The sequence below is a fragment of the Melanotaenia boesemani genome, chromosome 3 (assembly GCF_017639745.1).
Source record: "Melanotaenia boesemani isolate fMelBoe1 chromosome 3, fMelBoe1.pri, whole genome shotgun sequence".
Lineage (NCBI taxonomy): Eukaryota > Metazoa > Chordata > Actinopteri > Atheriniformes > Melanotaeniidae > Melanotaenia > Melanotaenia boesemani.
The window spans coordinates 19,228,938-19,245,585 of record NC_055684.1 but is presented as its reverse complement, the minus strand read 5'-3'; the positions used below and the strand labels follow the sequence as shown (position 1 = coordinate 19,245,585).

Genomic DNA, 16,648 nt, shown 5'->3' with positions numbered 1-16,648 from the left:
TGATACTGAGTTTATTTTTGACTGTAGTGAACCTTTTACAGTGCAGGGAAGGCTTTGATTTGCTTTACTTTTCTGTTTAAAGTTTATTAGAAATACAAGATCTGATACATAAGCTCAGTTTTTTTGACTGAAACAAGTCTTTATTGTCGAGTGAGTTCATTTACAATGTATAACATTACAAAAAATTAAAAACACTGGACAACGCAAAACAGCCAACAGTTCAAACTTTATTAATTCAGTCTTTTAGCATCAAATGGCTCATAAGATAACAAAGAAGACATTTTCAGTCATAGCAAAACAAAAGTGTTACAGTCATTTAGAGGTTTCTGGAGAAAAAAACAAACAAAAAATAAATAAATAAAACAAAATAACTGTAGTATATCGGAACATGAAAATGCTTGAGTAGATAAAGTCTGCCCTCTTGTGGCTTTGTATTATTACTGCACATTGTTATGTGGTACCGTTTATCTGTGCTTGTATGCCAGTGGCCAAGAACCACTTTAACACTAGGAACAAATCTTCTGTGTGCTTGATTGAAATGTTCTTCTCAACTTAATAAAGATGAATATGCACACCAAGATCCAACCCTGGCGTAGCCTTATTATTGCTTGATTAAAAAAAAGTTAATACAGATATTACTGATGTAAAGTAGCCTTTAGTCTAATTCTGGCATATTTACATTGAAATATTTATCAGTACTGGCCTTTATAAAGGTTATTACACTGCAAAAAAATCTGAGATGACAAAAAGGCACTTATTTTAAAATGACAGAACAAAACAATGTGAGTTTAAGACAAACATTTTGTAAGGCTTTGACAGCAAAGTAAACCTCTTCTGTTGTATCCAAGTCTGCTAAAACAATCTTGTAATCTGAAAATCTGCCTAAGTTAGAATCCTAAAATGAAAAATATTTTATGAATCTCAGAGGGAAATTGAAATGCTGTAAAAGGGTCTCCTGTTTTCCAGTTTTATTTTAAATATTTGTTAGGAACAAAGAATACCAGTAACCTAGCTTTGCTGGTCACTGTGCACACTCGTCAAAGTTATGGTGAGACGAAGAGATCAGTTCCTGCTACTGCAGCTTTAGATGTGATGTGTTCAAGTGGTGAAATAAGGAGTTGCTTTAACTGCAATTGCAGGAAGCCCAAATAATTTTGTGAAGGGTTTAGCGTAGTTGTTATTTTCTGGTGCCATTAGGTTTCATCTCAACTTTAAGGGCTACCACAATAACCTCTTGTTCTCAGTTTTTTGTTCAAAACTCCAGATTCCACCACTTGAAGTCGAACGGTTCCCTGCGGACGTTGGAGCCACAGTGCACCTCTCCTAGCAGTTTGTGGTAGGAGGCAAAGTCATCAATGAATGTACAGCAGAGGCCCAGACCCTCCATCAGGGAACACATCTCAGCCTCAAGGACACACCGTCCATTCACCTTTGGGCCAAATGGCTTCGGGATGCCGAGGTTGTTCCCCAAGACAATCATGTTCACCTGGAAATTGGTTTCACAAGCAAAGGTGACATCAGCTTTAGGATTTTCTCCCATTTCATATGTTTTTGTGAAGGCTAAAAGCTTTATTTGCTTCTTAAATGGGGAACAAAAGCTGAAAATAGATACATGTGAAAAACATCTCTGAACCCACCATGTCAGGGTAGTAAGCCACTGCTCTGTACTCGTCTTCCTCCTCCGCTACCAACTTGAAGAGGATTGGCAGGTCAATGATGTCATCATCGTCTAGTCCAAGCTCCCTCTTTAGTACATCCCTGTTCCAGTCGATGCAGCTCTGAGAAAAAGCAGGTGACAAAAAAAAACGAACAAAAAAAAAAACAAAAAAAAAAAAACAAGATACAGCTTGTTATAACTCGTCGACTTAAAACATGACATGCCACATTATAAATTTAAATGTAGATACCAAACTACATTAAGCCCACAGCAGAAAGTATAATGAACAGGTAGAGGTTCAAAAGTATTTTTGTTTGGGTTGTCTTTCAGTTTCAGGCTGTTAATAAATCATGTAATAGCACTGGGATGGAACCTTCAAAGGTTTTCACATATCTTCTTTTAACTCTGAATTCTGGCCAGTCTGCAGCCCTCATATTGTTGGACTTGTCAGCAGCCTTTGACATGGTCAACCATGACACACTCCTATCACAGCTGGAACCAGTGGTTTCAGTCATATTTAACTGAAAGATCTTTTTTGGTAAACAAGGGCCCCAAGAGCTGAAAAAAAGACCCCTCTTACTTATGGTGTGCCTCATGGCTCAATTTCCTCAATTGCCTTAAAAGATCCATTTTTTCCAATTATAACATCTCTTTTCACTGCTTTGCAGATGACCAGGGACAGACTTCTTGGTTCTGTTATTACGTTGCCTTGATGACATTTAACAGTGGGTGTCTTTAAATTTCTTCAAATTAAATTAAAATAAAACAAAGAAAATATATATTTTAGACAATTCTGTTATTCCAGATGTTGACAGTGCTCTGGTCTGATTAGCTTACTGTGAGAAAAATATTACAAACCTCGAAGTGTTCCTGGATGGGTCTTTTAAACTTGAACAAGACTTGAACTTAAACAATCTAGCTTTTTCCACCTCAGACAGTTAGCTAAGGTAAAGTAACACCTTCCTGCTAATGTCTTTGAACATGTTATCCACCTGTTCATTACCTGCAGATTGGATAACTGCAACTCTATACTTTGGTTTGAACCAGTTTTCTATTCATCGTTTCTAGCTGGTCCAAAATTCACTGGTATTAAACAAAAGGAGAAAATAACCCTAGTATTAGTGTCTCTTCACTGGCTTCTAGTCTTACAGTACAGGTGCTCGTCATAAAATTAGAATATCATGAAAAAGTTGATTTACAGACGTGAACAAAATTGTTGGTACCCTTCGGTTAATGAAAGAAAAACTCACAACGGTCACAGAAATAACTTGAATCTGACAAAAGTAATAATAAATAAAAATTCTATAAAATTTAACCAATGAAAGTCAGACATTGCTTTTCAAGCACCTGTATGCAGTTAAATTTTTACTCTTTGTTCTTAATGGCTGAGCTTCTTATCTTTATGTGCTGCTGCTTATTCATGCTTTATTAAGAACACTGAGATCTAGCTCTCAGGTCCCAAACTCTGGAATAGTCTGCCCCTAAACATCAGACTGGCACAAACACTGGAACATTTCAAATCTCTACTGGAGACACACTATTGTGGATTGGCTTTTAGCACAAGTTGACTGAAACATTTGCAAAAAAAAAAAAAGCAGAAATAACTGGAGCTCTGATGGATTTACAGCTTTAGTGTGCAAACTTCAGAGGACTGAGTTTTCGACACCTTCTGTGTCTTCATCATCAGAGTCACTCTGATGGTGACTGATGGTACCAGCTGTAAAGGTTGTGGGAGACGGTTGTAAATGTTAGGCTTTCAGTCATAATTTAAATTCTTAGTTTTATTTCTACAGCATCCTATTCTTACTTGTATCCAACATTTTTTAGATTAGGCAAAAAGCTGGCAGCATGCTTGGTTTTGCTAGCGGTCAGATGTGCTTTAACAAATCTCTGCAGCTATGTTGTAGCATCTCACAGAAAGCTTTCCTATAGAGTGGAACTTGTTTGAGCATGTCCCATAGTTGAAATTAGAGAGTTGACTCCAATGTTCTCTGTCTGTGTAGAACTGTGCATGTTGATGACAGTCCTGCTTACCTGCACATAGTTATTCTCAGCCTGGAGTTCTTCATCATTTAGTATCTCCTCCACTGTCACTGGTTCTTCATCTATCAGACCTTTTGCAAACATTGTACAACATTAATACAATTAGATTAGTTATTTTAACATATAATTTAGAATACTGAAATCAGTATGCCTTCTGTACCCTCAAACAGTTTGGCTTGTCCATGTCCATCATTCTGTAAGCCTCTGAATAGTTTGTAGACTGCGTCTGGGCTGGCCAGCAGCAGACGGAAACCCTGTGACCAGGAACAAAAGAGGTAAAGATAACACTGCTGCTTTCATATCCGGAGAGATTATACAATTCCACAGTGAATGTAACTGCATGGACATTTTAACCAGGAAACCTTTAAAAAAAAGGGGACAAATTAAAGGAAATCTCTTATCTGTTGGCACCTACAGTGAGCAGATCAGGTGACTCTGCTATGCTGGAGGTACATTTCACTGACATGGTTTGCATCCACTTTTTCCAATTACAGATTTAGAACAACATTTTTCTCCGTTAACTCATAAAATAATAGAAAATCTTTTAGAAGAATCCCTCCAGCAGAGAGCCACAGATTAATAACTCTCATGCCAAGAAAATCAGAGCTGTTCTGGTTATACATGGAGGCCGAGATGACACTGTATACAGGTTTTGTCTTTAATTTATCTCTCACCCGTATTTCTGAAGTTTGGTATTTGGATGAAATGCTACACTTACCTTTCTGTCTGGTGCAGGAACAAAAGTCATGAATTCATCTACGTGGCCAACGAGGAGCCAGTCAGAAAATAAGGCAATGGGCTCCTGAACCTTCTGAGCCCACAGGAAGTCTTGAACTACTTTGGTCATGTTTCGACCTTTAGTTGCCCTTAAAAAGACAAAAAGAATTGATTTGCACAAACCCTGTCACCTGCTCGTTTTATTGCTCCACATCAAGAAACTGGATGTATTAATCATATAAACTACTCTGCATAAGATAGGAACTAATCTGTGATGTGTTACTCACGTGGGGAAAGCCACCCCGATGATGATTCTGCCCAGAGGGAAATTTTTGCCATTTACAGTGACAGGAGGACTGACCTCCAGATTACCGAATGAGTCCAAACCGGTCACATCTTTCCTCTCTGCAACCCTTGTCACATAGCCAAAGTCAGGGCCCTGTGAACAAAAATTTGGTTAAAGATCTCTTCAAGACAAGCAGTTGTTTATTACTCTTATTTTCTACAACAGTAGAAATAATTCCATTAATATAACACTGTAATTACATCTAAAAAAAACAAATAAAAAAAATAATAAATCAAAAAAACTGAAACTGAGTACAGACAAAGTCCCCCATGAGAATCTTAAGGTGTTCCCATGCCAGCCTGGCACTTCTCTGGAAAAACCTCCCCAGGAAAGTGCCCAGGCGGCCATCCTAACTAGATGCCATCTCATCTGGTTCCTCTCGATGTGGAGGATCAGCAGCTCTGCTCTGAGCTTGACTAGATGACTGAGCTTCTCACTCTATCACTATGGGAGAGCCCAGACACCCTGCAGAGGAAACTCATTTCAGCCACTTGTATCTGTGATCTATTTTTTTAGGTGACTACCTACAGCTATTGGTCATAGGGGAAGGTAGGAATATAGATCAAGAAGTGAATTGAGAGCTTCACCCATAGGCTCAGCAGACCAATGCAGAGCCCTCATCACTGTGGATCCCATATCGATCTGTTCGTCTACCTCCCACTTCATTCTTCCCTCATTCAAGAAGAAGACCTGAACTCCTTCATTTGGAGAAGAATATCATTCCCAACCCGAAGAGGGCATTCCACTCTTTTCCCGCTGAGGACCATGGTCTCAGATTTGGAGGTGCTGATTCTCCTCCAAGTCCACAAAGCACATGTAAACTGGGTGGGTGAACTCCCATACCCTCCCAATCCAAAGTTTGACTATTCGACAGCTCCTCCTCTCCTGAACCCCTGAATAGACTTTACCAGAGAGGTTGAGAAGTGAGAGAGAACACACCCTCTGGTCCCCCCCTCTTACAGAGTAGAATGAGCACTGCAGTCAGCCAACATACAGGCACTGTCCCCGATGTCCATGCGATGTTGCAGAAGTATGTCAACCAAGACAGCCCCACAACATCTAGAGCTTTGAGGAATTCCAGGCAGATCTGGTCCACCTGTGGGGCCCTCTCACCGAGAAACTTTTAGATATCTAGATGACTAGCATTACCATGGCGACCTCAGCCCCAGACTAACCCCCTACCTTTAGTTTCTAGCTGTGAGAACATATTTCTGGAATAAAACTTCCCACTGTGAAGTAAATGTGTAAACAGCAATTGTAAAAATAGGGTTTGGACCAAACTTTCTACATAATCTCTTAAAAAAATCTTTTGTTACGCTACTATGAGAGCTTGAGCTTGAAATCACTCAATATCTGTAAACTTCAGTTTTGCTCTCACCAGTAGCTCCTCATATGGAAAATCTAGAAGATCTCCATCTCTTGGGGAATCCAGAACAACAGGAAACCAGTGATGGGGAGAATCAATGTATCCAAATTCCAGTTCATCCTAAAAAGTATATGAAATAAACAAGATCTGGTGATTCATAAGCACCTTTCTTTTGCTGTGTAACTATCAGAGTAGCTGTAGCTGCAATTTAATTTAAACCTGCTATGACTTTTCTTCTATTAAACTAATTAAAATGTATTTAAATTATGTATTCAAAAGCAGCACAACTGAAAAAATGCTTACAATACATATAGCAAATACAAATAAGCAAATAAACTGTGAGAGGTAAAGCTAAAATCTTAAAGAGTCCGGCACACCTGCATCCAACGGTCTCCTCTGTTCACATACTCGTGGCATATCTTCAGTTTGTACCCACTCTTCGCAACGAGGTTCCTCATTCCTTTCAGGAACTGGTAGTTATCAGAAGTACTGAAACCACAGGCAGACAAGTGGTTTTCATTAAGCAACATTTTGCAGGTTTGAAAACATAAATTCATCTGGATTTTTGTTCTGTTAAATTCAACATAGCAAAATTATCTTAAGTTTTATGGTATAAACCAACATTTATTTATATTTTTTACAAAGATTCACATTAAACAGTCAAGCATGTAAAGAATCAGCAATATCAACAACAATAACTGTACAGTCATGTTTATGCGCAGCTTTTTTTAAGGTATGAGTTAATGTTAAAAGGAATTTGTAACAGTATCGCATCCTGTTGACTCATCTATGGTCACAGTCATCTTTAAATATTCATAAGTCCAGTCTAACCTGCAGACAAACACCTCCACAGGCTGGAGGGTGTTGGGTGTCATGATCCATGGAGCCACTCTGAAGACAACTTTGTCTGTGAAAATGGGCGTCTCAGGAAGGCCCTGTTAAATTTTGAAAGAGAATGATGAGTAATCTTTGTTTATTTGTTCTCATGTCTTTTTGTAATGCAGTGTAGCCGAATACATTTCAAACCATGTGCTAAACATGAACACCAACATATTTAAAGTTTAAATATGTTGGTTTGACTAAAACTAAACCTTGAATCTTAGATAACAGGTAGTTTTTTTGTTTGTTTTTTGTAAATGTCTTCTTTCCAGTAAGTTTGTGCTCACATAAAATTGCTCCTTCTCATAGTCAAAATTTGATGACCGTCTGATTCTTACCCCTCCTTGTCATGGTGGAGGGATTTGTGTGTCCCAATGATACTAGTTGATTGTGAAGTGCTTTATGACTCTGGTAGGGTCACCCAAGACGGACTTTTCCTGGTAAGGAGCTGTCAACTGATCACCAACAGGTGGTGAGTTGGCTCTGATGGCGGGGGAGGAAAGGCCCAAAGGTTTTGTGATCTGCTGGGAAAGTCTGGTAGAGTCCCTGTCAGAAGGAGCTTCGACTCCCACTTCAGGCAGAACTTTGACACTGAGTTTGAATCGGCCATGTTCCATGCTTCCATTGTCAGGATGGTCAACCGAAACCGTTGTTGTTTTGTGGTCAGAGCCTGTCATGGTGGTAACACTCGAACCCGTTGGTGGACACCAGCAGTGAAGAATTTCATCAAGCTGAAGAAGGAATACTATTATCCTATTTTTAGCCTTTGGGATTCTGAAGGCAGCTAATAGATACCAGTAGGCCAAGTGGAACACAGCTTAGGCAGGGCTTACTCAGGCCGTGATCTTCGACTCCCACTGGAGATGTTTGCAGGTGCAAGGGCGACATTGCTGGGATCACAATCAGCATCTCCAAAACCATGATGCTAAGCTGGAAAAAGGCAGCATGCCCTCTTCTAATTGTGAATAAGATTCTGCCCCAAGGAGTTCAAGTTTCTTGGGGTCTTGTTCACAAGTGTGGAACATATGAGTGGGAGAATTAAAACGACTTTCTTTCACACTGTGTCTGGGCTCTCTCTTAGAGATAAATTGGGAAGCCAAGTTATCCAGTAGGGGGTCTAAGTAGAGTCACTGTAGCTCTGAATTAGGAGGAGCCAGATGTGGTGTCTCAGGCATCTAGTTAGGATGTCTCCTAGACATGTGCCACCAGAAGGAGCCCCCAGGGAAAACCCAGGACACATTGGATGGACTATGTCTCTCAGCTGACCTCGGAATGCCTGAGGATTCCCCTGGAAGTGCTGGAAGAGGTGGCAAGCAGTGGAAAGATTTGGCCTCTCTGTTGAAGCTGCTGCCACTGCAACTCAACCTCAGATGAGTGGCAGAAGATGATGGATTGGCCAAATAATTAATTATGCCTCATAGTAAACCATCTCTGGGAGAAAGTAGCTAGAATGTACTAGCTTTGCTGGAAGCTTTTAACAAAATCACTAGAAAAAACTGTGGTATGTGTTTCAAATATTTCTAAAACACCAACAAATGGACCCTAATTTACTTTTTTCTTAAATTATGTTGTTGTAGTTTTATACAATATTATATAAATCAGTTTTACAAAGAAAAATGAATAACTATGCATTAAATTGTGGATGTTATACTGTAGGTCTTACAGCAGAGATGGGTTCTAACAGGCTGAGGTTGATGCTGATGAGTCCATCAAAGTCTTTGTCAGGAAACCTGAGGCCCTCCACATAAAAGTTCATCTCTGCTGTGCCTCCAAGGTAAGGCACTTCCTGGGACAGAACCTCACTGCTCAGCACCAGTGGATAGTCCTTCACAAAGACACTGTAGAGTTTCCCTGCAAATTTAAGATTTTAAGAACTATAAGCTGCTTAATTTGGGGAAAACAGTTTGTACATTATTGTAATGGGTTTTATCAGCTATCATTCTTACTCACGCAGGGTATTATTCAACAGACTAGGGGTTCCAGGTCTGAAGACTCGAATGCTTTCTGCATCTCCCTGAGAGACGTGCATGGTGAGTTTGTAGCCATCTGGGAGTCGTGCAGGGCCTCTGGTCCGAAGCACCATAAGTGACATGTCCTTAAGATCTGCAAATCCACAGAAAGTCACACTCAGTGAAATTTAATTCTAGATGCGAATCATGATGCACAATACACTTATCTGAGACTTTTTCAAGCATTTAACTATTGGGCTACATGTAAGTATTAGTATTAGTATTATAACACTAATATCTTAACCTGTTCATGCATAAAAAACTTTGCTTTTACTCCCAAATTCCAGCTCAACTGGTTTGTTCCATGTATAACACAACAATCCTTTCAGATCTTGTCCTCTATACTTAGACAGCAGTCAAAAGACTTTTCTTTGATCGACTGACTAAGAACAGAAGAAGTTGCTTGGTTACGAAAATGTCCTGATAGGGGAAAATTAAAAATAAAAATGTTATTGATGAATAGTAAGTTGCTCTGATGCTGGTTTACCAGACACTTTGGAGATGTAGTCTTCCTGACTGTCTGGTTTCTTCAGATAGGTCCTCTCTGAGTCACAGTTAACCAAAAGGACGGCTCCATGCCCATTGGAACCCCATTCCCAAGATCCCTAACAGATTTTCAACATAACAAAAGTGTAAATTACAGGACTCAATAGTTGCTGAAAATGTAAAGCAATAAGTGCAGTGAAAATATCCATCCATCCATTTTCCATACCCACTTTTCTTAACACTGGGTTGCAGGAGGGCTGGAGCCTATCCCAACAGCTACTAAATGAGAGGCAAGGGACACCCTCAACTGGTCACCAGTCCATTGTAAGACTGTTTAGTAAAACTGCTTCATAAATTTTATTTATTCATTCATTTTTACATGAGGAAGTGGGCTTGGAGAAGATTAGCCACTCAGATACTGAAGGCTCTGGATGTTGTGGAGCTGTTTTTGATGCCATGCATTTTCAGTTTTGCTTTGGAGATTCAGAAAAACACCTGTGGAGTGACAGACTAGGGTGATGGTCCCCATTTTTAAAAAGAGGGACCAGAGAGAGTGCGATCTAACTATAGGGAGATCGCACCTCTCAGCCTGTCTGGGAAAGTTTACTCAAGGGTATTGGAAAGGAGATTCTGGCTGACTGTCTAACCTAAGATTCAGGAGGAGCAGTGTGGGATTCAATCAGGTCACGGAACAGTAAACGAGAGCATTACCCTTGCAGAGTTGCTAATGGGGTCATGAGGGTTTGACCATTCAGTTTAAATGCATTTTGTGGACTTAGAGAAGGCTTTTGACTGTGTCCCTCAGGAGACTCTATGGAAATACAGGGTGCTGAAGTCACTGTTGCACGCTATTGGATCCCTGTATGATCACAGCAAGAGCAGGGTCCGCATTCACAACACAAAGTTGAACTTGTTTATAGTGTGAGTTGCACTCCATCAATACTGCATCTTGTCAACAATCCTGTTTGTAGTGTTCATTGACAGGAAACACAGTTGTTGAGAGGAGGGTGTCTGGTTTGGGAACCTAAGGGCCCTTTTGCAGATGATGTGGTTCTGTTGGCTTCCTCAGGCCAATATCCCTAGCACACACTAGGGTGGTTTGCAACAGTGAATGTGAAGCAGTTAGGATAAAAGCCAGCTGCACTAAGTCTGAGGCCATAGTTCTCAACTGGAAAAGAGTGGAATGTTCCCTGGATGAGTCTTTGCCTCAAGCAGAAGGGTTAAAGTAGTTTTTAAACTTGTTTGCAAGTGATAGTAGGATGGAGCAGGAGAGGGACAGATGGTTTGGGACATCATCAAAAGTATTGAGGGCACTGCACTAGTCTGTTGTGGCAAAGAGCAAGCTGAGTCAAACACCAAAGCTTTAATCTTTAGGTTCCAACCCCCACTTATGGTCACGAGATTTGAGTAGTGACCAAAAGAATGAGTTTGCAGATTCAAGCAGCTGAAATAAGGTTCCTTCAGAAGGTGGACTTAGTCTGAGAGGTTGGGTGAGGAGCTCACTAAATCTAAAGGGGGCTTGGAGTGGATCCTCTAGTCCTCTTAATAGAATGCTGTCAGTGAGATGGTTTGGGCATCTTGAATTTGCAGAGCATATTTTCACTTGCCATATTCAGTGCAGAATTAATTTCATGAACAGAGTTACAATCAGTGTAATACTGAACCTTTCTCCTCCATTTGATGTGAAATAAACAATTGGAATCACCTTATTGGGGTTGTTTTTCTCCACAATGCCATCTCTGTCAGCGTCCACATCCAGAGAGATCTCTGAGAGACAGACATATCTTGCTGATGACATTTTGCATTGGCATATTATTGTTATTCCAGATCGTATTTCATTATTTATCATTCCTCTATTAAAATCACTATGACTCAACTGTCGAAAATTTCCCTTTGATAATAGTCATGTTTACATGTTGTAATGCCCCACTGAAACTACAGCAATATCTTAACAACTAATCACAGACTTCATCTTATTCAGTACAAACGAACTTACCAACAGCTGTCAGGTGCAGGACTGCTATCCCCAAGGAGTCTTTGTTCTCTCCATAGTAGCGAACAGACAGCTTGTAACAGAAAGGCAAGTTGCTGATGTGCATAAAACGGTTAAATGCTTCCTCTTATTATCTTATCAGCTATAAACCAAAATCAAACCAAATTAAGCTCAGGCTACGAATACTGAAGGTAGAGTGGGTTTAACTGCATTTCTTCTGTCTTAACTTACCTTGCTATCATTTTCATGTTGACTGGCGTGACTCATGCTGATTAGTAGGACTGAGTTTCCCTTAAGAGGGATGGGAGAGAGATGGGATGTCTCTTGAGGTGGTGGAGTTATGGTGTACTGAACACTGGGAGTACATTTCACTGAGAAGAACTTGGAGTTGGGAGGGGCACTCCTGAGAGCCAGACAGACAATATTTAGATAAATGCTGGGCTTTTAACTTATTACATATGTTACTGTTCAAAAGTCTTGAGCCTCCATTGTTTCTTTATATTTTGCTTCCAAGAAGACAGACTTTTTTATCATCTCAAAGTGGTCCTAAGCAATAATTTTCAAGGCTTTCTGAAGGTCTTTACTGGCACTCACTGACTCTGTAGCTGAGATTTAACATCACCTAGCTGCATTACTGTAATAGGGTCCTGTTTGGGTATTCTGGCAAAGCCCTGGACAGATTCCAGTATGTCCAAAGTTAGCTGCCAGACTTGTAACATGCACCAAACAACTGCAACATATCTCCCCCACCCTAATCCCTCTTTAGTGGCTCCAAGGCAAATAACACATCATCTCCAAGATCCTTCTTCTTACCCATAAATTCTTCAGTGGCCTAGCCCCTCAGTAGCTGTAGGACCTCCTTCACCCATACTAATATCTGTATCCATGGGGACAGCGTTTTCAGTATGGCTGCTCCAATCACGTGGATCTGTCTCCCGTCTGAGTTCTGTTATGCCCTGAATCTGGACTCTGCATTTAATCTGATTATTTTTGCTTTTTGTTAAATTGTTTTGTTGTTGTGAAATTTCCTTGGGTTCCTTGTAAGGCACTGTATGAATCTAAGTTATTATTTTATTATTATTATTTTGGCAGAGAACAAAACAGAAAGCAGCCAACAACCACCAAGGAAAAGCTTTGAAAAGTCATTCAAGAAGCCTGGAAAATTATTTCTAAAGACTACTTGAAGAAATTACAAGAAAGCTTGTCTAAGAGTATCCAGCCCTTGTTAAAGAATTAACTGGGTCTTACCAACCTCTTTAAAACTTTACAAACTTTTGTTTTCCCTTACTGTATTTTCATTTATGTTTGTCTATAATGTAATAAAGTGCAGTAACTATTTCTCATTTCCATTTTAATGTACAAAAAAATGAGAGGTGACTCAAGACTTCTGCACATACATGTACAAGCTACTTTTTAAAAGTAACTTGTACATGTACACATGAGGAACAGCACTGACAAGCAAGCCACAAGCTCATATTTCGTAACAGGTGTCAAAATATAGTCCAAAAATACTCGTCATTGATTAAAAAAAAAAAAAAACAACAACAACAAAAGAGAAAAAATAACAAGCAATTTAAGTAATTTGAATTAATCTGGTAAAGGTGACAAATAAAGGAGAAACTAAGAAAGGCCACTATCTTTGAATGATTTGACTCTTTACAGATAAATGTGCCTTTTAGCTCACTAAGATACAGATAAATTGCTTTTAGTCATGTCATCAACGTTGACACACAGAGGAAACAGGGTTTGATGCTATCCTATCCCAAAATGAGGTTTTAAGTTTTGTCTTAAAAAAACTGTTTTGTTAATTTATTTTCAGTTTCTTTTTTAATTTAAATTCTGCTTTTTGCTTCCACTTGTTCTATTGCTTCTATCGGCTGTTTTCATTTTTCTTAGTGTTGGTCTTTTATGTTTGTGATGCCTTGATTTTTCTATTTTAATGTACAGCCCTTGTTAACTTTCAGTCATTTTAAATGTGCTTTATGAATAAACTTCACTTGATTATAAGTTTGGATTTTCTTTTCTGAAATAAGTGTAAAGTCGGCATTATCAAAACACCAGATTTTAAAACTTATATGTGAAAAATGAACACAATTTATCATATTTTATTTAAAACATTCCTAACATGTGTTAGGAATAAACACCATGCAGTCATAACATCAACCTTTTTTTATGGTGGCCATTAAAAGAGAAACCATGCCCCACATATGTAAAGAGCAAGAGTATTATTAATCACTCCCAGTCTGTTTGTGAGATGACTTTCTAATATTATCCAGATTACAGCAGCAGGGTCAGACTGTTTTATCTGGACTGGTAATATAAACACAGTGCATTTGTGCACAAGCCATAGATCTGGATTTGAAGTGAGTTCAGTTTACTTTATTGAAATAACAACTTGTCAGGGTACTTTACAGAAAAAGTTAACAAGGTGAATTCTGGTCCATCACACACACTGGAATCACAACCCCAACAACTCCTTCATTATTGAGACACAAAAAAGTCAACTTTGATAACAGTCTCCATGAACTATGGCATTTGAGTGATGTCAAACTTTTATTTTTACCACATCTTATTAACCTTCTGTCTGTGTGTGTTTATCAGGGCAAAATGTGGCAGGACAGGTGAAGCAAGAATCAACACAGAGATGTTTGGCAGGTGTTTATACATGACAGCATTACAGTCATGCAAGAGTCAGAAGCTTAACAAGCCTCACCGAGATCAAAAGGGAGTGTACGTTTGTGGAAGGGTGCAGTCTGGCCCACTAGTACTCACATATGTAATAATGAAGTAATGACTACTGAGTACCCAAAGGTTAGAATGTCAACATGTCAAGAGATGCTGCAGTCACAGAGGTCCTGTCCAAGATACTGTTTGCTAGATATTCTAAAAAAGCCCAATGAGGCTCCGGGGGCTCGGCTGTGAGCCAGTCTCACTCAACCGGATCAGTAATCCAGCCTTGCTTTGTTGGGCTATGTAGGCTGGTATTTGGCAGAACAGTGGCCATAGCATTCACTGCTTTGGAAAAAAAAACAATGTGTCTCTTGTTGACAGTAACAACGATGGATTGTTGATTCTCTGCACTGTACAAAACAAAAAAACACGAGTTCTGCCCCCACCAGGGTCTGCATACAGATGGCATCCTGTAAGCGAACAATGGCATCCTAAATCACGCCTGTAGTTTTTTTGGCATATCTGTGGCGAAACAAATAGTCTAATACAGCAATCCTTTAACAAATACTACATTCATGATGCCTTTAAAATTCAGAATTTGTTGAAACTCTTGTCTGTGGGGTGCTGATTCAACACGTGGAAAGGAGAATCAGAGAACTGATCTACCAAACTTGCTCTGGATCCTCAACCACTGATGATGCAACTGTGTTATAATGACTGCTGTTTTTAATGATTATTCTATCATTATACTGACAAATAGTGGAAACAATGGACACAAACCATCTCATACACCCTTAGCCCAGATTTTAGTTGAATATAAACATTTTAGGAGTGAATAAATATCATTTTATGTTTTGTATAAACAGTGTCTAATTACTAAAACAAGTTGTTTCTAATAGTTTTTAACATTGTGCAGTTTAATAATAATGATTAACAAAGATAACTGAACATGTTATATTTCTGTCCGAGTGGGTGAGCTATTTTCAAAACTCAACATATCTGGACCACAAAGGCTCATGAGAGATAAATATGCAGCATAAATGTAACCTTTTGGGATTGCTATGCTATTAATTTGCGTTGTGTGCTTTACTTCTTGTGTTATGTTTTCAATTAAACAATGTTGGAAAGTTCTGCCCTGTTTGAATTTTAAAGATGGCAACATGAGTGAGACGACAGTACAGAAAAAAAAAACAAAAAAAACAAAAAAAAAAAAACACACACCCAACACCACACCCTTCATTACATCAGGGTAAAGTGATGATGGTCACCTATTGCCACTTTCTCAGGTCTGGAGATTGTAGTTTTGTACACTTTCTGTTGCAAATATATGCAAAGATGGATCTTATTAACGTGATTGACGAAGATCAATGCAATTCTTAAGTAATTGATAGATTAATCAGACATTATTTGGAACACAGTGGTCTTTTAAGTTCCCCTTCCATGAAAATGAGTCAGTGTGATTAAGTCTTTATTTAAAAGAACTAAACAATTTCCGTAAATCTGATTTAAGAAAATTAGTTCAAACAACTAGGGGGTAGAATGAGAATTAGTTAAGTGAATTCATGGGTTTGAGTAAAATCAAATAGTCGCTTATGTTGGTACTTCCCATGTTTAGTTTCAACATTTGTAAAAACGAAAGTGGTTTAAGGCAATGGGTTTCCACGCAAATTTCTAGTAAACTCAAATAATCTGGGATTAGAGTGTGCTACCTACCAGTATAAAATCATGCACAAAGTTAAACCATCACCGGACAAAAACAGCTGAACAGCATATGTACATTAAAGTTCAGGGAAGCCATTGAAAGAGGGTTGCCTGAATGCTGATTATATCACAGCGACGACAAAAGACAAACTTTGCCAAACAATGCGCATCAATACTGTTTAGATCTGTGTTATAAATGATAGCGGGCTGCGCTGGGGCTTACCTGTTCAGGTTTACGTTAAGCTCCGAGCCGACTACGCACAAGACGCTTGTCGTTTTATTAAAATCAACTCTGAGAGTCCGCGGGTGAATCATGGCTGCAGTCCCCCCACAATGTGCGGGACACATCCACAGATCTAATGCCTTGAGACTGCTCGGTTGTCAGGATATCCAAGACGTACACCACCTCAACTGAGCAGAGAACACAGAGTGGCTGCAGGTACCGCTTAAACTTGTGCTGTGATTGGTCAGCAGATGGCCGGCCCCTGCCCCTATCTCTGTCATCGCTTGTCTGACTGTTTACTTATCTCTACTGAACTCTTTACTTATCTCTACTGAACTCTTTACTTGTAGCTCATTGAGAACCTGTAGTTTATTGAAACATGGGAAAGTACTGGGGCATATTTTTTCTTAACCTACAAACGAAAAATGCGCATTTTGACGGAAACCAATCTGTTAAAGACTTTACACACAAACACACAAACACACACACACATGTATGATGTGTGTGTTAAAAAAGAGTTATATAATCCTATTAGTAATCTGTGCTTCAATCCTGTAA

General features: G+C 39.2%; 1 protein-coding gene across 2 annotated transcripts; it reads right to left on the bottom strand.

The window, feature by feature from the left end:
* Positions 1-207: 207 nt before the first annotated feature.
* Positions 208-16,293, bottom strand: padi2 (peptidyl arginine deiminase, type II). 2 transcript variants are annotated; one of them, XM_041979532.1, is made up of 16 exons: positions 16,091-16,289; positions 11,728-11,899; positions 11,500-11,569; positions 11,209-11,270; positions 9,505-9,622; positions 8,959-9,111; positions 8,672-8,859; positions 6,961-7,064; positions 6,507-6,618; positions 6,142-6,249; positions 4,705-4,856; positions 4,419-4,566; positions 3,861-3,954; positions 3,692-3,771; positions 1,638-1,778; positions 208-1,486 (listed from the first exon to the last, which is right to left on the bottom strand). In XM_041979532.1, the coding sequence occupies exons 1-16, from the start codon at positions 16,213-16,215 to the stop codon at positions 1,253-1,255; spliced, it is 2,061 nt and encodes a 686-aa protein (XP_041835466.1). In that variant the 5' UTR covers positions 16,216-16,289; the 3' UTR covers positions 208-1,252. The 2 variants fall into 2 exon arrangements, with proteins under 2 accessions (XP_041835466.1, XP_041835467.1); XM_041979533.1 differs by lacking the exons at positions 208-1,486; positions 1,638-1,778 and adding an exon at positions 3,383-3,631 and having other exon boundaries at positions 3,671-3,771; positions 16,091-16,293.
* Positions 16,294-16,648: the final 355 nt, after the last annotated feature.

Excerpts from the sequence above, each read along its gene's own strand:
- padi2 (XM_041979532.1), bottom strand. The coding sequence starts at position 16,215 with ATGTGTCCCGCACATTGTGGGGGGACTGCAGCCATGATTCACCCGCGG. Across the intron at positions 9,112-9,504 it reads CTACATCTCCAAAGTGTCTG|ATCTTAAGGACATGTCACTT; the intron begins GTAAACCAGCAT and ends GTGGATTTGCAG. Across the intron at positions 6,250-6,506 it reads GAGGAGACCGTTGGATGCAG|GATGAACTGGAATTTGGATA; the intron begins GTGTGCCGGACT and ends TATACTTTTTAG.